Genomic DNA, 21,188 nt, shown 5'->3' with positions numbered 1-21,188 from the left:
AGAAAATAAAGTTATACAATATATGAACCAGCGATTTTCAGGGTGAAAGTTTTGAAACTTCGATTTTGAAGGAAAAAGCATGGAAGCAGAGTGAATATTGGTAAACGCTAAACTTTTTTTTTAAAGTACAGCATAAGTAAAGGAACTTTAATCATGATGTAATTTTGGGGGCGGAGTCAACTGACAAAAAATCACAAATATGTGAAACTGCGAGTGCCGAAACCGCAAATATGGAGGGAGACGTGTACCTCTTATGCTTTAATATGTATATAAACTTGTAACCCATTCTGAGCTCTACTGGGAGGAAAGGATATAAATCCAAATAAATAAATAAATACAAGGTGGCGATTGATTGATCTTTTTTTTAATAGAGATTATTCCATTATTATCAAAGACCGTATCATGCATTCTAGGAACAAAAGTTTCATTACAATTTGCATTCCCTCTACCAAATTTATTGTTTTCAGTAAATGTTAAAGAAATTAAAATTAAGCCTTGGCTAAAAGAAAGCATTCAGGGAAAGAGTTAGGAGATGGCACAGCAATAAAAGTCAAGATTAACATATGGAAAAACTGTGCTCTCATTCTTTTAAGTAAAACTTTGGAGTTGTGATAGTTTATCCCTCCAACTCATTACTTGATGACTTGCGAGCCAGAACACAAACATGAGTCTTGCTGAGTATAAATTGGTCTTCTTTTGGCAACCCTTCTGTAGCTTCCAGGATCCTGTAAAGAAAAAGAGAGAAGCCAGTCAGCTGCATTCACTGCTAGATTTTAAAATACAGTATTATTTGGCTAGTATTTTTCCTGATGTTAACTAATCTGTTACATTTGGAACAAAAGAAGAACTCCAGAATGTGATCTTCATTTCTGAAATAATAATATTAAACTGTATAAGCACATTCAGCTTACTTCTGATATTTGTCTGCTAATTGTCTCCTTCTCAAATTAATTTTGTACAGATTACTAATGGCTTCCCTTATCACTTGTAGATGTGGGGTTTTTTAAAATATTTTATTAATTTTGTATATGGAAACAAGACAGAACTCAAGGTAGCATAGTATACAACACAAGTTTCTAAAGACTCTTCCAAACTTCACTATGGTACCCATCCCCCCTCCCCCCGCCCAGATAAACAAAAATATCGGCTAACAAAAAGTGTACCCCATTCCAGTGCGTTCTTTATCAAGAAGATATCAAATATTCTACAAATGGCTGCGAGCTCTGGGTTCCCAGCAAGTGCAAAACACTCGCCCCGGCAAAGTGTCCATAGAGGGAAGTTGTACTCGTTCCATGGAAGCTTGCTGTAGCATCTACGTGCGCCAATGAGCAAGTGAGGGAGAATCCGAGGAAATCCAACAATGGAGTATCACTTTCTTTCCTAACAGAACAGCTCGGTCTGAGAAACACCAGAAACCCCTCGGTGCAGATCTAGGAAGGGTCTCCAAGGTAAACAGCATGACCGGGCTAAACACATAAGTATGGTGCCACATTACCATGATATGTTGATGAACCTGTTGCCAAAATGCTTGCACCTGCACACAAAACCAAAACTGATGTCCAAGAGTTGCTGGAGAGTACTGACACTTAAGGCAGCAAGCAGAGGCACACATCTTGGCCCGATATAAGTAAGATGGGGGACCTGTGTAAACGTAACATAAACTTATAGTTCATTTTTATCAAGATCACGCTAGAGGTCAGACGGGCCACTCGATGAAGTCCTCACTTAATCATTTGAGCAGTAACCACATATTATAGATCCAAAGACCATTTGGCTGCATAAGATTTATACTGTAGTTCACCCAAACACTCCTGGAGATGACGATGATGAATTCTCAAAGGAATCTGTACTTGCGCAAACAAACACAAGGCCTCAGAGATAGACTCCATGCGCCGATCAGTAAGACAATCTTGTGGTAGTGAAAGAATGTAGTAGGACAGCTGAGTATATGAGAGCCAGTTCTGAGCTGTCCAACCATGGTCCCGTATAAGTGCATCCAAAGATTTCAGGGATCCATTGGAATGCACCATTTGAAAAATATATTGATCAGCAATGTCCGTCCATACTGTAGAGGAAACCAGGGACAAACCCATAACAAAGTCTCCATTATCCTGCAGCAGCAGATAAGGTGTCACATGATAGGGAATGCAAAGTTGCTAACAGTTGCCTCCAAAAATGTCTCAACGGTAACAGCAGTAGGTCCCTTGCCGAAGATGTCTTTGGAGGCAAGTGCTTGGTGTGGAGCAGGTAACTAAAATTAGAGAATGACACGGGGAAAAAATTTGTCCTCGTCACCACCCCATCCCCGCGACCACTATCTGCCCCGTCCCCATCCCTGCAACCACTGTCCCCGCCCTGTCCCCACGACCACTGTCCCCGCCCGTCCCTGTGACTACTATCTCCGCAGCATCAATAAAAGCCTCAGTACTGCAATATTTAGCTTATTCCTTCCTTATAGATCAAAGTTCTGGCTTCTGAACTAGAGAAAGAGATGTTCAGCTGGCAGGACTTTGTTTATTTATTTCCTTTTTTTTTTTACTTTAGGATAAAGTAGTATATTAGTTGTGTTGATAAAAATTTATAAATAGAATTTTTTTTTCTACCTTTGTTGTCTGGTTTCTGCTTTCCTCATCTTCTCATTCAATTTCTTCCATCCACTTTCTGTCGTCTCTCAGCGTCTTCCATTTACTCTGTTACTGTGCCTCTCCCTTCCCCCCCTCCCAATTGATCTGGCACCCATCTTCTTCCCTCCGCTCCCCCATAGTCTGGCATCTCTGCCTTCTTCCCTTCCAGTGTCTTCTCCCCACTCTCTGTTCCCCATTTCCCTTCAGCGTCTTCTCCCTACTCTCTGTTCCCCATTTCCCTTCAGTGTCTTCTCTCCACTCTGTCTTCCCCAATCCCCATTTCCCTTCAGCGTCTTATGCCCACTCTGCCTTCCTCATTTTTTCCCTCACCGCCCTTCAGCACCCCTCGCGTGGCCCGAGAAACTCCCTCCCTCCCCCTTACTTTCACGGTGCATTAGTAAAGTAACTTGCTCAAAGCCAGCTGAGCCTGCCTGCAGTTGCCTGTGTGTGGGCAGAAGCTTCTCCTCTGCCACAACTGGTAATACCCATATAAGTGAGCACCATAAAAAGATACTCCCAATTAACCTGGTCAAATGCTTTGGCTGCGTCCAAGCCAACCAAAATCCCCTTAAGTTCAGCATCCTGCAAGCATTGCATGGCTGTTAATAGTCTACAGACATTCAGAACAGAGTGGCGATGCTGCACAAAGCCTACCTGCACTGGTACAATCAATGTGAGCAACAGTAACGCCAGCCAGTTGGCCAAAATTTTATCCAGGATCTTAAGGTCAACATTTATTAGGGAAATTGGGCGATAGGACTCAATATCCAACTCTGGTTTTCCAAGTTAGGTATTAAAGTTATATATGCTTAGTTAGCACCCGGTGGAAACCCACCCGTCTCAAGGGCCACAGTATAATATGCCTACAAAGGGCTACAAAGAGAGGGAAATAAAAGCTTATAGAACTCGGGGGAGAATCCGTCAGGGCCTAGAGACGTACAATTTTTAAGTTGGTTAATTGCCACTTGAAGTTCATTCCCCTGAATAGGTCTGTTCAAGTGTTGTCGAGTTGGGGAGGACAATCAGGTACCCTAGCATCCGCCAGGTAATCACAGACATCAGGTCCCCTGGAGAGCTCCACCGAGGAGTAGAATTCAGTATAGTATTTATGAAAACTAGCTGCTATATCAGAAGTGTTTGTCATCTCCACTCCAGTTTTAAGCAGGAAGTGAGGGATAAAACAATTAGGCCGCCGAGGCCTAGTCAAAGTCGCCAATAACCTACCAGGCTTATTCCCATATTTATAGTAATGAAATCTAGAATAATAAAGATAATGTTAAGTGCGCTCGTGCAATAGGGTGTTCAAAGTGACCTGAGCTGCCACCAAGGCCTCCCGCAATTGATGAGAAGGGTGAGCTATATGAGCACCTTTCAGCTATTTGTATTCCCACTCCAAGCATATGATCCCCTGGAACAGGCGTTTCTCTGTGCGACAGCATATCCCCCACTGAGTACTGATTTAGCTGCCTCTCAAAATAAAAACGGGGTATCCTTATGTTGAGAATTAAAAGTAACATAATCCTCCCACTTTTTTGTAAGGTACTGGATTAAATTGGGGTTCTTAGCCAAATATGAGGGGAACCTCCAACTCCCCGAGGAAGGTAAGAAGTCACTCCAGAGAATGTCAACCCATATGGGACAATAATCTGACACAGAAAGGGGACCCACCTCAGCAGAATGAACCTGAGAGAAATAGTTAGTAGAAGTCAGTATGTAGTCTATTCTGGAGAACGTATGGTGTGCACGAGATTGGTGAGTAAAATCTCTCTCAGTGGGATGCAGGAGATGCCACGGATCAATCAGATCCAAGGTGCCACACAGATAGGGAATTCCCCTAGTTATACTGGGCAGCTGAGAGGGACCTGGTCCGGTCCTATCTAAATCTGGGTCTAACACCTAGTTAAAGTCCCCTAATAATATCAACAGATTGGTTTGATCTCTAAGACCAACATGGGCGAAAGATGCGAAGAATGTGTGGTCATAATTATTGGGTGCATAAACTGCCAATAGATTAAAAGCTTGCCCAGACATAGTAATTTTACATAATAAAATTCGCCCAAAGATATCCCTTTATAATTGTTCCACCTTGCCCCAAAAAACCCTGCGTACTAAGAGGACCACTCCCGCAGTTATATGAGGAGAGGAAGCATAGAACACCTGACCCACCCACCCTTTCTGTAATTTAGCATGCTCTGCATCCGTCAGTCGGGTTTCCTGCTTTAGGTGTTGGAGAAGTTTATCTCGTTTTACAGGGGAAGTAATTCTACACACATTCCAGGAGAGGACTCGGAAGGTCTTACCACTCAAGATACATCAGGAGCACAGATACAGATACAGATTCAGAAGATACAGATACAGAGTCACAAGCAAACACACAGAACCCCCCCCCCCCCCCCCACCCGGGCGCCCAGCCTATGCCTGAGAGAAAAATTGGAGAACCCCACTCACCAATCCCATAGACACACTGGAATGTACAAGTTGCAAGCCCATAATCCCTCCCCCATCCCCTCTCCCACCCCCTCCCTCTAACAGTCCCCCAACCCCCCTCCCCTACCCAACCAACCCCCAACAAAACGTATGGCCTTCCCAAAGCCATAACATGGCAATGGGAAAGATCACGATACTGAGGCCTTCAGTGCCCTACCCTCTGATATGGGTAAATAAACAAATATAAAGAATTATTGTAGCAATTAACACACAAAAAGCAAATAACGACCCATACTGTCAACAATTAGCAAAGAACAAATAGGGGAAAAGAGTGTCATGTAGGAGGCGAGGAGGAAGGCTCCAAATGGTTAATAAAATCTCCCGCTTTGTCCGCAGAGTCAAAAACATACAATTTTCTATCTTGCTGAATTTTTTAAATTGCCGGATAGAGAAACATAAAACGGCGTTTCTGCTCCACCATTTTGGCACATATCAGGTGGAAAACCCTCCGTTTGTCTGTTAAGGCAGCAGAATGATCTTGCCCAATCCTCACCGGGGGAGATTCATAAACCAGCGACTCTCGTTAGTGCGGTATGCCTGAAGCAATTCCACCTTGTGTCGATAGTTGTGGAGTTTGCCACTTACCACCCTGGGATGGTGGTCTGTAGTAGAATGGGGTCCCACACAATGCACCCGCTCAAAGCGGGCTTGGCACAAGGACGGCGGCATCAGTAATTCGCTGGCCAACCATGACTCCACCAAGGAAAGAAGTACAGAGTTAGCGATGGTTTCAGATAATCCAATAAATCTCAAGTTCCATTAGAAAACAACTAAATAAAGATTTATTATTCTAGAGCAAAGTATTAAAAATTTAGAACTGCAATTGCAGTTAAATTGGGATCCAAATACTTTTCAGACCCTTTTAAAAGAAAAAATTAGGTATAATGAAATTTTATCTCAGCTGGTGACTCATAAACTCGAATGAGGCGGGAAGATTACTGGCTAATTATCTAAAAGCAAAAAAGAGGAAAATAAATATTACAGCAATTATAGATGAAAACAAGGTAATTCATTATAAAACTAATAATATACTAAAACAGTTTTTGAAATTTTATACAAGCTTGTATTCTTCTGAGCATTATTCAACTAAAGAAGATGATGGGCTAGAATTTTTAAAGTTGATTGAGGGACCTAAAATTCCTGAGCATGTGAAAAGAAATCTTAATGCACCTATTTTACAAAAAGAAATACAATCTGCATTGAAGTCCCTTAGAGTTGGATCCACTCCAGGTGGTGATGGATATACGGTATAAATTTTTTACATCATTTCAAACTATTTTGTTACTTCATCTACTAAATTTATATCAGGATCAACTGAATAATGGTTGTATAACAGGTACTATGGCTGAATCATTATCTATTGTTTTCCCAAAGCCAAATAAAGATCCCTTTTTGGTTTCTAATTACAGGCCGATTTCTTTGATTAATGTAGATGGGAAAATATTAGCTAAAATATTAGCATTGCGTTTGGCCAAGGTTCTTCTTTATATAATTGGTATCCACCAAACAGGGTTTGTTGCTCACAGACATTCTTCAAATAATACTAGACTGGTATTTCATAAGCTAAATTTGATAAAAAATTTGAATGATCCAGCATTTTCTGTATCATTAGATGCAGAGAAGGCTTTTGATCGAGTAGAATGGTCTTTCATGTACCAGGATATGGATTGGTGTGGTTTTTTTAATCTGGATTTATACAAATGATTCAAACCTTGTATAGCTCCCGTCTGCTAGATTATATATTAATAATACTTTTTCAGAAAGATTTTGAATGGAAAGGGGAGTTAGACAGGGATGTCCATCATCTCCTTTACTGTTTGATATTGTTTTGGAACCTTTACCTTTGGCTATTAAACAAGAGAAGGAAATATGTGGTGTTCCTTATACAGGTCGAGAATACAAAGTTTCTGCATATGCAGATGATATCTTGCTTCATTTGAGAAATCCTGAAAATACTATCCCACGCTTACTGGATCTGATTAACAGATTTGGAAAATTCTCTGGTTACAAAATAAATTGGAGTAAATCAGAGGTTCTTCCATTGAATGTACATTGTGCAAAAGTTTATTTGATGAGTTTCCTTTTATTTGGAAGGATGATGGTATTAAATATCTAGGGATATACCGTATTTTCGCAGATATAACGCGCGCGTTATACGCGTTTTTACCTACCGCGCATACCCCCCGCGCGTTATATGCCTGAGCGCAGTATACAAAAGTTTTTAAACATAGTTCCCACCCCGCCCGACGCCCAATTCACCCCCCCAGCAGGACCGCTCGCACCCCCACCCCGAACGACCGCTCGCACGCGCTCCCACCCGCACCCGCATCCACGATCGGAGCAAGAGGGAGCCCAAGCCCTCTTGCCCGGCCGACTCCCCGACGTCCGATACATCCCCCCCCGGCAGGACCACTCGCACCCCCACCCCGAAGGACCGCCGACTTCCCGACAATATCGGGCCAGAAGGGAGCCCAAACCCTCCTGGCCACGGCGACCCCCTAACCCCACCCCGCACTACATTACGGGCAGGAGGGATCCCAGGCCCTCCTGCCCTCGACGCAAACCCCCCTCCCCCCCCAACGACCGCCCCCCCAAGAACCTCCGACCGCCCCCCCAGCCGACCCGCGACCCCCCTGGCCGACCCCCATGACCCCCCCACCCCCCTTCCCCGTACCTTTGGTAGTTGGCCGGATAGACGGGAGCCAAACCCGCCTGTCCGGCAGGCAGCCAACAAAGGAATGAGGCCGGATTGGCCCATCCATCCTAAAGCTCCGCCTACTGGTGGGGCCTAAGGCGCGTGGGCCAATCAGAATAGGCCCTGGAGCCTTAGGTCCCACCTGGGGGCGCGGCCTGAGGCACATGGTCGGGTTGGGCCCATGTGCCTCAGGCCGCGCCCCCAGGTGGGACCTAAGGCTCCAGGGCCTATTCTGATTGGCCCACGCGCCTTAGGCCCCACCAGTAGGCGGAGCTTTAGGACGGATGGGCCAATCCGGCCTCATTCCTTCGTTGGCTGCCTGCCGGACAGGCGGGTTTGGCTCCCGTCTGTCCGGCCAACTACCAAAGGTACGGGGAAGGGGGGTGGGGGTGTCGTGGGGGTCGGCCAGGGGGGTCGCGGGTCGGCTGGGGGACGGGCGGAGGTTCTTGGGGGGGGCGGTCGTTGGGGGGAGGGGGTTTGCGTTGAGGGCAGGAGGGCCTGGGATCCCTCCTGCCCGTAATGTAGTGCGGGGTGGGGTTAGGGGGTCGCCGTGGCCAGGAGGGTTTGGGCTCCCTCCTGGCCCGATATTGTTGGGGAGTCGGCGGTCCTTCGGGGTGGGGGTGCGAGTGGTCCTGCCGGGGGGGGGAATGTATCGGACGTCGGGGGGGGCATCAGGCTTTCAGGATGGGGACAGACCTTCAAGGGGGGACAGGACTTCAAGGGGGGACAGTGCACGGAAAGTCAGGGGGGTGAACGGAGAGTCGGGACAGCGCACGGAAAGTCAGGGCAGTGCACGGAAGTCAGGGGGGCGAAAGGAGCGTCGGGCATCATGCGCGGTATACCCGTGAGCGCGGTATACAAAAGTTTTTGTACATATCATCGTGATTTCTGCGCGCTATACCCGTGTGCGCGTTTTACACGGGTGCGCGTTATATCCGCGAAAATACGGTAGATTAAAAGTACATTGGAAGACTTGATGAAAATAAATGAGAGATCATTATTACTAAAGGTCACGGAGATGTGTGAGCAATGGAACCCTTTACACTTGTCTTGGTGGGGGAGAGTTCAAACGGTCAAAATGATGATCTTGCTGGTAATTTGTTACCAAATGGGTTTGTTGCCAATTTATTTTCAAGGGTCCTTTTACAAAAAGTTAAATGGTATTCTGACAAAATTTATTTGGCTTGGGAAAAAAGCAAGAATTGCTTTAGTATCTCTACAAAAACCAATCGTGGAGGGTGGGGTAAATTTTCCCAATTTTTATAGGTATCATCAAGCCTTTATAATGCGTCAAGGTATGTATTGGATCCTCCCTGAGCTCTTGGAACATCAGCCAGACTGGTTATATCTGGAGTGGAAAATCATGTCCCCGATGCGACTATCTCATATATTAAATATTAAAATACCTAGTTATGCTAAGGATAAGGTGATTTTATTGGATACCTGGAAAACAATTAAATTTATTGATAAATTAACAGATGTCCCTATAATGAAATCTACTTTGCAGTCCTTATGGTTAAAATTAAAAATAAAATTATTTTTCTTACCTTTGCTGTCTGGTGATTTCATGAGTCTCTGGTTGTGTTTCCGTCTGACTGTGTATCCTTTCTTTCATTTCTTTCTTTCTGCACTCGGGCCAAACAATCGTCCCTTTCTATTCCCTCCCTTCTTCCTTCCTATGTCCTGAGTGCCCCTTCCTATATCTGTGGAGGGGCATAATTGAAAGGGATGTCTAAGTCCGTTTATGTCCATCTCGCAAGTCGTCCAAAGTTAAAAAGACACATATTCGAAAAAGACGTCCAACTTTTTTTTACTTTCGAAAATCGTTTAATTATACATCCTGCCGATCTGATCGTCCAAGCTGCTAAATCATCCATTTTTATACCACATTTCCTTCCATCTTTCCGTCCAAGTCCAAAACGCCTAGAACAAGCCCTGATGGACGTGGGAGGGGTCTGCAAAGTGATGGATTAAACACCCAGACATGCCACCTAAATAGTGGGTGCCTTGGCTTCTCCTCCCTACAGCTCCCTTATAGGTCATGGTAAGCCCCCCAAACCACCTCCAGAATCCCCTAGAGTCTAGACCCACTTATCTACCACCCCACTAGCCTTTATGGCTGCAGGAGCCACTTATATGCCAGTAAAAAAGGGTTTTGGGGGTGTATAGGGCAGTGCACATGTTTAAGTATTAATGCAGTGATTACAGGGGCTTATGGGCATGGGTCCTCTTCTCTATGGGTCCCTAACCCACCGCCAAGATGACTTAAGCTGCCTCTGGGCTGGACGACTAGGCTTTCCTATGCCAGGCGACCAGATGATGATGATCTGAAGGCTTAAATTTAAAGTTGTGAATAAAATTTTTATGGGGGTGGGGGGTTGGTGATCACTGGGGTAGTGTGTGGGGTCTGTGTTATGTGTTTGCAGTGCTTATCTGGTGACTTTAGGTGGGTTTCTGTGACTTAGACCATGTTTTACATGGTCTAAGTCACAACGTCCAAGTTCCGTCGATCCTGGGCTGTATAACTTTCGGTTATACATGCTATATGACTAAGTCTAAGTCAGCCCACGTCCCACCTAACTCCCGCCCTCGACATGCCTCCCGAAACGCCCCATTTAGCTTTGGACGTTGAGCGGCACTATGAAGGCCTAGGTCGTTTAGAAATAAGTCCAAAACCCATTTTTATTTTCGGCACTTGGACGTTTTTGAGAAATGTTCTTCCAAGTGCCGACTTAGGTCAGTTTTTGGACGTTTTTCTCTTTCGATTATGAGCCCCTTAGTGTCCTCGGTGCCTCCTTCCTATGTCCCCCTAACTGCCTTCCAGCCTTTGTCTCCACCTCCTCCCCTATGCTCTGGCATCTCTCTCTTCTCCTTTACTTCCTTATTTCCCACTCCACCCCATGGTCTGGCATCTCTATCTCCTTACCATCTCTCTCCTCTCCTTCCATCTCCCCCTCCCACTCCATTATCTGGCACGAGGGAGGACACAACCAACATTCCGGAACCCGAGGAGATCGTAAAAGGAGATCAGGATGAAAATCTGGTCCAACTAGAGGTGAGCAAAGTGGATGTCCTCAGGCAGATAGACAGGCTAAAGAGCGACAAATCACCAGGCCCGGACGGCATTCACCCAAGGGTACTCAAGGAACTAAGGAACGAAATAGCTGAGCCACTTAGACAAATATGCAACTTATCCTTAAAAACTGGAGAGATTCCGGAAGACTGGAAAATAGCAAATGTCACGCCCATCTTCAAGAAAGGCTCAAGGGGAGACCCAGGAAACTACAGGCCGGTGAGCTTGACCTCGGTCCCGGGAAAGATGATGGAAGCGCTGATTAAAGACAGCGTCTGGGAACACATCGAAAACACTGGGCAGCTAAAGCCGAGCCAGCATGGCTTCTGCAAGGGCAGATCATGCCTCACAAACTTATTATACTTCTTTGAGGGGGTAAACAGCCAGGTGGATAAAGGGGAATCAATAGACATCATTTACCTTGACTTCCAAAAAGCCTTTGACAAGGTACCACATGAAAGACTGCTAAGGAAGCTATGGAACCATGGAGTGCAAGGGGAGGTCCACCGATGGATAAAAACTGGCTGGCGGACAGGAAACAGAGGGTTGGAATAAAGGGCCATTACTCAGACTGGCAATGGGTCACGAGCGGAGTTCCGCAGGGGTCGGTGCTGGGACCACTCCTGTTCAATATATTTATTAACGACCTGGAGGCAGGAACCAAATGTGAGATTATTAAATTTGCGGCTGACACCAAACTATACAGTAGGGTTGAAAACAAGGATAAATCTCCAAAAAGATCTGACAGCGCTGGAAGAATGGGCCAAAAAGTGGCAAATGAGCTTCAACATAGGGAAATGCAAGGTCATGCATGTAGGGAAAAAGAACCTAATGTTCACTTACAAAATGGGGGGATCACCGCTAGGGGTGAGTAACCTTGAAAGAGACCTGGGAGTGATGGTAGACACATCATTGAAGGCGCCAGCACAGTGCGCCACAGCCTCAAGGAAGGCAAACAGAATGTTGGGTATCATTAAGAAGGGTATCATGACCAGGACGAAGGAAGTCATCCTGCCACTGTATCGTGCAATGGTGCTCCCGCACCTGGAGTACTGTGTTCAGTACTGGTCGCCGTACCTCAAGAAGGACATGGCGGTACTTGAGAGAGTCCAGAGAAGAGCAACTAAGCTAATAAAGGGTATGGAAGACCTCTCATATACTGACAGACTGAAGAAGCTGGGGCTTTTCTCCCTGGAAAAGCGGAGGCTTAGAGGAGACATGATAGAAACCTTCAAGACCATGAAGGGCATAGAAAGAGTAGACAGGGACAGATTTTTCAAATTATGGGGAACCACAAGTACAAGGGGACACTCAGAGAAATTGAAAGGGGAAAGGTTTAGAACAAACGCCAGGAAGTTCTTCTTCACCCAGAGGGTGGTGGATACATGGAACGCGCTACCGGAGAATGTGATAAGCAGAAGCACGCTACAGGGATTCAAAGAAGGTCTGGACAGGTACCTGGAGGACAAAGGGATTGAGGGGTACAGATAGGAGTAGAGGTAGGAAATAGGGATAGGATTAGAGGCAGTTACAAAATTAGTCAGGGACACTGTTCAGACAATTAGGCCTGAGGGGCCACCGCTGGGCAGGATGGACCTCTGGTCTGACTCAGCGGAGGCAACTTCTTATGTTCTTATGTTCTTATCTCTTCTTCCTTTCTCTCCTTCCTTCCTCCAGGTCTGGCATCTGTCTTCTCATCCTCCCCCCATATACCCTGACATCTCTCCCCCCCTCCATGGTCTGGTAGCTCCTTTCCTTTCCCTCTCTCCCATGGTCTTGGCATCTCTTTCCTCTCCTCTCCCTTCTCTGGTCGTCCTTCTCCCCTCTCTCTCCCCAATTGGGTGTAGCAGCAGCACTTCTTTTCCCCTATGCCCTCCATAACTGGGTGCTGCAGCAGCAGCTTTTCTCTTTCTCCCTCCCCCCCAAGTTGGGTGCAGCAGCAGCAGCTTTTTTCTTCCCTCCTCCCCTCCTTGGGTGCAGCAGCTTTTCTCTTCCCCCTTCCCCCCTTAGGTACAGCAGCAGCTTTTTTCTTCCCCTCTCCCCCCTTGGATGCAGGCAGCTTTTCTCTTCCCCCCCTCCCCCCCGGGTGCAGCAGCAGCATTTCTCTTCCCATCCCTCCCATCGGCAGAGTCGCAAGCTTCCCTCCATTGCTGACCAATCTTCCATAGGTCAGTGATGGAGGGAAGCTTACAACTTGCTGCTCTTCCTTGCTTCGGGCCTTCCTCGTTGCTGGGTCTTGCCTTCATGGAAACAGAAAGTAAGCAGGAGTCAGATCCGGCAGCAAGGAAGGCCCGAAGCAAGTTGTAAACTTCTCTCCGTGTCTCCCTTAGCTTCCCTCCATCACTGCTCATAGTAAACTTTTGCTCCAGGGCTTCTCTTCTCCTCCCCCCCAGGACATAACTTCTGGTTTCAGAGGGAAGCCGGCAAGCACACGTTAGAGCATGGGTTCAATTTGAATGCTGGAGTCAGCCAGGGAAGGAACATCGGCAGCAGCAGCAGCAGGATTAGTCGAGCGCGAACACTGCAGGGGTTTGGCGCTGGACTTGTCCCCGCGCACAGCTTTGGGATGTTGTCCCTGAAAACGTGACATTTTGGCATCCCGAAGCAGTGGCTCAGGGCAACGGGATGGTCAGTCCAATAACGGGACGTATTGTCATCTTATATTTGGAGCACGAGTCTAAAGTTTAGGAAATTGTCCTTTTATTAAAGGAAAACCACCATGCTTTTCATGTTATACTCTATAGTACATTTTCCTGAATGGTTACCCCTTCATTCCTGAACTGTAGTACTAATAGGTAGCACTTTTAAAATGAGGAAGCAATTGTTTTTCTCTGACTGAACAAGTTAGCTGTGGAATTTGTTACCGAGGCCAGGATTCTCAAAAAAACACGTAAAAAAGTGACACAGCCGTTTTGATAGCAAACACAGCCGTTTTGATAGCAAATTGAAAAAGCGAGACATTTTCAAAAAATTGCGTATGCAGATGAGGTCAGCGGACAGCAGCAAAGATTTGCTAAATTTGCATGTGCCCATCACTGATGATAGCGATGGGCACACGTGCAGAAAAAAACACATTAATAAACCCCAAAACAGTGGAAGAGATGCCCACTCTCCCCTCTGCCAAGAAATGCCTGCCGCTGCTTGACAACGCACACTGCCCACAGTGGAAGAGATGCCCGCTTTCCTTACTGTCAAGACATGCTTGCCACCTCTCAGCCGTGCACACTGCCCACAGTGGGAGAGATGCCCACTCTTCCCCCTGGCCATAGAACACCTCCCCTACCTCTGATGTGCTCTCTCCTGCCTCTGGCACCCCCTCCCCCTTACCTCCACATAGATGCACAGAGGGCGGACTACTTCTTCCCAGCTGGTCTGTCTGCATTGTCTAAAATGGGCCTTCCCCTCCCCGATGCATCTTGGGATGCACCAGGATGGGGCCTGAGGCTCTAACTGGCCCAGGTTGTATAAGGTCCCTCCCATGGGAGGAGCTTTATACAACCTGGGCTAATCAGAGCCTCAGGCCCCTCCCCGGATGCACCATGAAGGGGCCTATGGCCCCTCCTATGGGGCGTCCAGGCCAGAGCTTTAGGGGGGTGGGGTGTTTGCTGCTGTTTCAGGGGAGGAGTGTTGTGATGCAGCAGGAAAGAGAATGGTCATCTCTCCCGCTGCATCACAACACAGGCTTTCTAGCAGTCTCTGACACTGACTGGCACCTCTGGATCAGACGCTTATTTTTTTCGCCAAAAGCCGATGCTGCTTTTAGAAAATGACTTGGCATTTTTTAAGAATCCACCGGAGGGCTCATTTCAATGTTGAAGAGCCCATTTGCATTTCATTGTCGGAGACTGCTAGAAAGATCACTAACATTTAGTTTAGCAACGTTTAGCAACGGCATTAAAGTTTTGAGACTCTGGGCCTGAAAGATGTGGTAATATCAGTATCATCAGCTGGGTTTATAAAAGGGTTGGACAAGTTTCTAGAGGAAACGTCCAATAACCTTTACTAATCATGTGGCCTTAGGAAACATGCTGCTAATCTCTGGGATACCACAGGATATTTGTGAGAAAATATTGGGCTTGCTGGCAGTGGCATATGTGATACCCGGGGCCCATCATTTTTTGACCACCCCCATCCATATCAAAAATATGATTTTTAGTAACAATCCACATATCGCACAACAAGAGTGCACCTTGGAAAAGGCAGCATCTTAAACACTGCAGTGAACACTAAAACACCAACACATACATTGTAAAACTAAACAAGCCAGATCCTCTAGTCAATGCCAACTGATAACTATGTCGTTTTCATGTACACAGAACAGAGATACACCCTCGCCCAATATGGAATAATCACAAACTAAAAATAGAAATATGTAGGCAAAAGTTTAACTGAACCGCCAAGAAACCAGACTCTGCATACAATGCAACACCACAATACCACAAAAACAGTGACACATGTCCCCTAATACTGTGCAAAATATAAAGACAGTAGATGTAAATTTGAAAAAACTGATACATAACAATCACCACTTTACAAATTAAAAATAAAAATAAAACAAATAATGAGAAATAAGAAAATACCATTTTATTGGACTAATCCATTTTTCAATTAGCTTTCAGAGGCCAAATCTTTCTTCAGAACAGTACAGTATACTGCTGTTATGGTATCCTGGCCTGAGGAAAGGCGTTTAATCCAAAAAAATTGCCTTATTTCCATTTCCTATTTATAAACTTTTATCAATACAGTTACAATACTACTTGATTCTAAATAAAGCAACAAAAAAATCTTTCTACCTTTTGTCGTTTCTGCTTTAATCATCTTCTTTGCTCTCTTCTTTCTATACATCATTTGTCCTCTCTCCCTTCCATGCAACATCTGCCCTCTCTTTGCCCCTTCCACCCAGCTTCTGCCCTGTCTCTCTCTACCCCTTCCATCTACTGCCCATACTCTCTCTCTTCCATATGGCATCTTCCCTCTTTCTATGTTCCATCAATAAACTGTATATCTGGGGTCCCTTCTCTCCTTTGCACATGATTCATTTCAGCTTCACACCTCTCCATTTTTCTGTCTCCACCCCCTCCCCTATGCTTTGGTATCTCTCTCTTTCTCTTCTCCTTTACTTCCTTCCTTCCCACTCCACACCATGGTGTGGTATCTCTATCTCCTTCCCTCATGCCATGACATCTCTTCCTCCCCTCCATGGTCTGGTATCTCCTTTCCTTTTTTCCTTTCCCTCCCTCCCATGGAAATGGCATCTCTGGTTCCTCTCCCTTCTCCCTACTTCCCTCTCTCTCCCCAATTGGGTGCTGCAGCAGCAGCATGTCTCCCCCCTTGCCTGTGCAGTATTTCTACCCTCCTCCCTTCCCTGTGCAGCAGCAGCAGCAGCAACATGTCTCCCCCCTTGCCTTTGCAGCATTTCTCCCCCTTGCTTGTGCAGTATTTCTACCCTCCCCCTTCCCTGTGCAGCATTTCTACCCTTCTCCCTTCCCTATGCAGCGTTTCTACCCTCCCTCCTTCCCTGCCCAGCATGTCTACCTCCCCCCTTCCCTGCCCAGCATGTCTGGCCAGCTCCCCTGCCGAAAGCTGCGGGCGTCCGCTCTTTGCACGATCCGTGGCTGCATCGGAAGCCTTCTCTCTGACGTCGTGGCGTCAGAGGGAACGCTTCCGACGCAGCTGCGGATTGCGTGAGGAGCGGACGCCCACGGCTTTCAACAGGGGAGCCGGCCAGAAGTTGAGTAACGCCGGTGAGCACCCACGGACACCCCTGTTTACTGCCGTCGCTGCTGGTTAAAGAAAGCAGCAGGGATAGAGGGGGTTATGGCTTATTAAATGTACATTGGTGTGCTATTGCTTGTCAGATGAGACATATTAATGATTGGTTTAGGGGGACATCTGACTTTACTGCGACGTCATTGGAGTTGTCTTTGCTGGCTCCATTTCATGTGAGTTATTTCTTGCATGTGGCGGACCCGCAGCTTCGTCCTTTGGTGGCCCAGTACCTGATATTTGCACCGGCTCGACGAGCATGGAAGTGGGTTTGCAAAACTGCTAGATTATCTTCTGAGGTTTCCTTATACTTACCCATCCAAGGCAATGGAGCCTTTCAGCCTGGATTGCAAAATACCGCCTTCCAGAGACGGGGTGTGCAGGGACTTCAATACCTATTTCACTTATTTTCAGAGGAGGGGAGACTGGCAACTTTTGCTGAATTACGTTGGACATTTACTTTACAACCCACTGATTTTTTTGCATATTACCAAATCCGACATTACGTTCAGTCTCTTCCGGCGCACCATCTTGAGGAAGATAACAGGGAGGCTCTTTCAGAACTCTTTAGCCTTTCTGCACAACAGCGGATTCCGCTTCGATTTCACATAGTGGGGATCCGGGATGGTCACTCTGGCTCCAATTTGGCCATTTTAGCGGCAACATGGGCTGAGGACTTGCACTGCACGCTAACGGCCAACAGCTACAGAGGACGCTGAAGAATATTCAAAAGGTGTCTCCTAATATTATCCACTGGGAAATGCAGTTAAAAATTGTTTTGAGACTTTATATCTCGCCGGAACGGGCAGCCCGGATGGGGATTACTACAACTCACTCTTGCCTGAAATGTGCTCAAGCTCACGCTTCATTGGGGCATATGCTTTGGAATTGCCCCAAAATTAAACAGTTCTGGCGACATTTAGGGCACTATATTATGCAGCTTTGGTGGAGGCGTTGGCTCCCAAAACCGAGAGCTTTATTTGGACATTATAATATAGCCGCGCCCAAACCCAAAGGAATGTCAGCTTTTGTCACTAGAGTGCTTTTGATGGGGAAGAAAGCAATTCTTACTAACTGGCTGTCCCGGGATCCACCTTCCTACGCTCAATGGAGAGCGTTGATGATTGTTCATGCGATGCTGGAGCGGAGACTAGTGGGAGATTTAGATCATGGACCGGGCCACAAATTCTGTCAGACCTGGGAATGCTTCTGGCAGGACCTCACACCGTATGCTCGCAGTAGACTCTTGAATTGTTAGGACTATCTTACACTCTCAGCCATGGTGGTGGCATTGGACTTTTGGGATGGGGAGGGAAGGGAGGGATGGGAGGGGAGGGGGTGAGCTTGCACTGTTATTCTTTGGATTTGTATGCAACTTCTATTTGTATGTTCTGGTAGAAATAATAAAAATCATTTGAACATAAAGAAAGCAGCAGGGGCAGAATAGGGAAGGTCGCCGACTGTGCACTAGAGAGTTGCGCAGGGACAAAAGTCCCACCCGTCCCTGCGAGGAATCCCTGCGTCCCCACGAGGATTCCCTCCATCCCCACCCGTCCCTGTGAGGAATCCCCTCCGTCCCCACCCGTCCCCGTGAGGAATCCCCTTCATCCCCGCCCGTCCCTATAAACTTCAGAAATAGTTATTTCATTTAATTATGCTACTGAATTAAAGGCTCTGGTAGAGACCCATTTACAAATAAGCAAAGATACTTTATTAATTTGGAAATATTAATTGGGAAGAATACATACTTTTTAAACGGGTTTCTACCAGAGCCCCTAATGTAAATATAAAATATAAATACTCAGCTGATGAGAACCCCCAAGCTGTCAGCTGAGGACTTCCTCTACAGTTGGCCGGGGTCCCTTTTGCCAAGCTTGGCAGGCAGCAGTAGCGTCCCTGAGTCACAGATGCTGGCACCTCAGTGGCTCATGGATGCTGCCAGCGACTGCTGTGCTTGGTGGAGGGGAGTTCTGACTGTCTCTAGAGGAGGTCCTCTGCTGGCAGTGCTTGGGGATCCCCACCAGTCACAGCAAGGGTCAGCAAGTACTTCAACACTGTAGAAATAAAACCAGAAATGCATTTCCTTTTCTTTTGAACACAATACAAAGACATTTGCTATATACATTTCCCAAAGCTAACATATTTTAGTCAATATGTTACTTCTTGTTTCTCGTTTGAAACTCACTTTGGCCACATCGCTGGACCCAGGAGCAGGCAGGGAGGCTTGCCGGCGTGGGAGCGCACTCCGCCCCTCCCCCCACCCGACGAGACTACACTGAGCCAGTTGGAAGGCTCAAGAAGTCTCTCAGCACCCGTGTTTCTGTTTACTTCTTGTTTCTCATTTGAAACTCACTTTGGTCACATCGCTGGACCCAGGAGCAGGCAGGGAGGCTTGCTGGCGTGGGAGCGCACTCCGCCCCTCCCCCCTCCAAACGGGACTGCAGAGGGCCGACATCGCTGGACCCAGGATCAAGCAGGGAGGCTTGCCGGCGTGGGAGCGCACTCCGCCCCTCCCCCCACCCAACGAAACTACACTGAGCCAGTTGGAAGGCTCAGGAAGTCTCTCAGCACCCGTGTTTCTGTTAGTTTCTGTTTACTTCTTGTTTCTCATTTGAAACTCACTGTGGCCACATCGCTGGACCCAGGAGCAGGCAGGGAGGCTTGCCGGTGTGGGAGCATACTCTGCCCCTCCCCCCACCCGACGAGACTACACTGAGCCAGTTGGAAGGCTCAGGGAGTCTCCCAGCACCCGTTTTTAGTTTGTCTCTTTTTCTTTTTGCTTTATTTGAATCTCACTTTGGCCGACATCGCTGGACCCAGGAGCAGGCAGGGAGGCTTGCCGGTGTGGGAGCGCACTCCGCCCCTCCTCCCCACCCGACGGAACTATGCTGAACCAATAAAAGGTTCAGCGCCTAACAGCACGCTGTCTAAGACGCTCATAGCACCTTTGTGAAGCGACCAAGAAGCGATCCACCCCCACTACACTACCAAACGTAAAACCAACCGAAAAACAGCAGCCAAACCACCAAAGACCCTTCTACAACCTTTCACCAACCACCAACCACCAACCCAAAAAAAAATTAATAAATAAAAATTAAAAAAAAAAAACCAACCCAAAATGAAGCTAACCTCAGTACTTCATACTGTTAATCCTTCTTTTAATCAGCGGGAAGAAAGCAGCAAATAACCTCCTCCCTACACCCACTACAGATATAAATAAATCTCTCTTCCAAAATAGGAGAACATCAAGTGACAGAAACTCAAACCTACAATCTAACGCTCTACACTCCATTTCCACAGCATGGGGAAGAAGACCAACACACCACTAAGACTAAACCACACCGGCACACCAAATCACTTATATATCCAAACATAACCCACAACTATCACACAGAGATATCCACACTCAAATGCGCCTACTTAAATATCAGAGCGCTAGGTCCAAAAACAGAGCTTATAAAAACCTGGATAACACAAGAAAACCTGGACTGTCTTTTCCTCACAGAAACCTGGTTAACCTCCGACTCAGACCCCAGAATAACTGAAGTCTGCCCACAAGGATACAAAATTACAGTGGTCTGCAGAGAAAAAAAAGAGGTGGAGGCCTAACAATCTTAATCAAACAAGATCTAACCCTTAATATAATTGAGAAAACATCTAACCCGTACATGGACCTTTTAGCTTGCCAACTCTCACACTAAAAGACACACTAAACTGCATGCTCTAATACATAGCGCCGGGAAACTGGTCTTTAGCAAGAACTGAAGTGGAAGACTTCATATACCAAAACTCACTAATAGCAACCTACAACCTAATCCTAGAAGACCTAAATCTACACCAAGATGATCAATCATCCAAACAAGTAGACAACTTTCTCTCATTTCTCAAAGCCTTATCCTTCCAAATGCTAAATCCACAAACAACTCATGAGAAAGGCCACCAACTTGATATTGCAGCCTTCATGACCCACCAACCATCCTTAACAGAAATTCATACATCTAACGGAACATGATCCAGATCCATCTGGTCAGACCACTACACCTACACTTTCAACATCAACTGGACCAAAAACAACAAAAAAACTATAACAAAACTCAATAAAGTAACATACACCTCACGCAAACACATCGAACCCTCCATATTCTGGTCTAAAATAGATGAAACTATTCTAGAAAACAACCCCGAGGACTTCATCTTATATTGGGAAAGACTTTGCTCCAACACCCTTGATGATTTAGCCCCACTGCAAACCAAATCCAGACCCAGCAAGAGATCAGATAAATGGTTCGACTCCGAACTGCTACAACTCAAAAGACAATGTAGATGACTAGAGAGAAAATGGAGAAAATCGAACTCAGATCATACAAAATCCGCCTGGAAAAAAAATCAACAAACAATGCAAATCACAATTAAAGGACAAGAGAAAAGCACACTACACCAACCTAATAGGCACTGAAACCCAAGACACCAAAAAACTATTCCAAATTCTAAAAACCCTAACCGACACCAAACCCTACCTGACCACTAACAATATTGCCTCCCC

At 46.3% G+C, this 21,188-nt stretch overlaps 1 protein-coding gene across 2 annotated transcripts in view; it reads right to left on the bottom strand.

The window, feature by feature from the left end:
• Positions 1 to 504: 504 nt before the first annotated feature.
• The window catches only part of LOC117356396 (putative methyltransferase DDB_G0268948), a 165,174-nt gene continuing 144,490 nt past the window's right edge, over positions 505 to 21,188 (bottom strand). For both annotated transcript variants that reach the window (XM_033935550.1, XM_033935549.1), the window contains exon 7: positions 505 to 725. In XM_033935550.1, the coding sequence (XP_033791441.1) occupies positions 617 to 725 (109 nt within the window). In that variant the 3' untranslated portion in view covers positions 505 to 616. The remainder of the gene's footprint in view (positions 726 to 21,188) is intronic.

This window comes from Geotrypetes seraphini, chromosome 3 (genome assembly GCF_902459505.1).
Source record: "Geotrypetes seraphini chromosome 3, aGeoSer1.1, whole genome shotgun sequence".
NCBI classification, from domain to species: domain Eukaryota; kingdom Metazoa; phylum Chordata; class Amphibia; order Gymnophiona; family Dermophiidae; genus Geotrypetes; species Geotrypetes seraphini.
The sequence above is the reverse complement of the archived record's forward strand: the minus strand, read 5'-3'. Positions and strand labels throughout refer to the sequence as shown.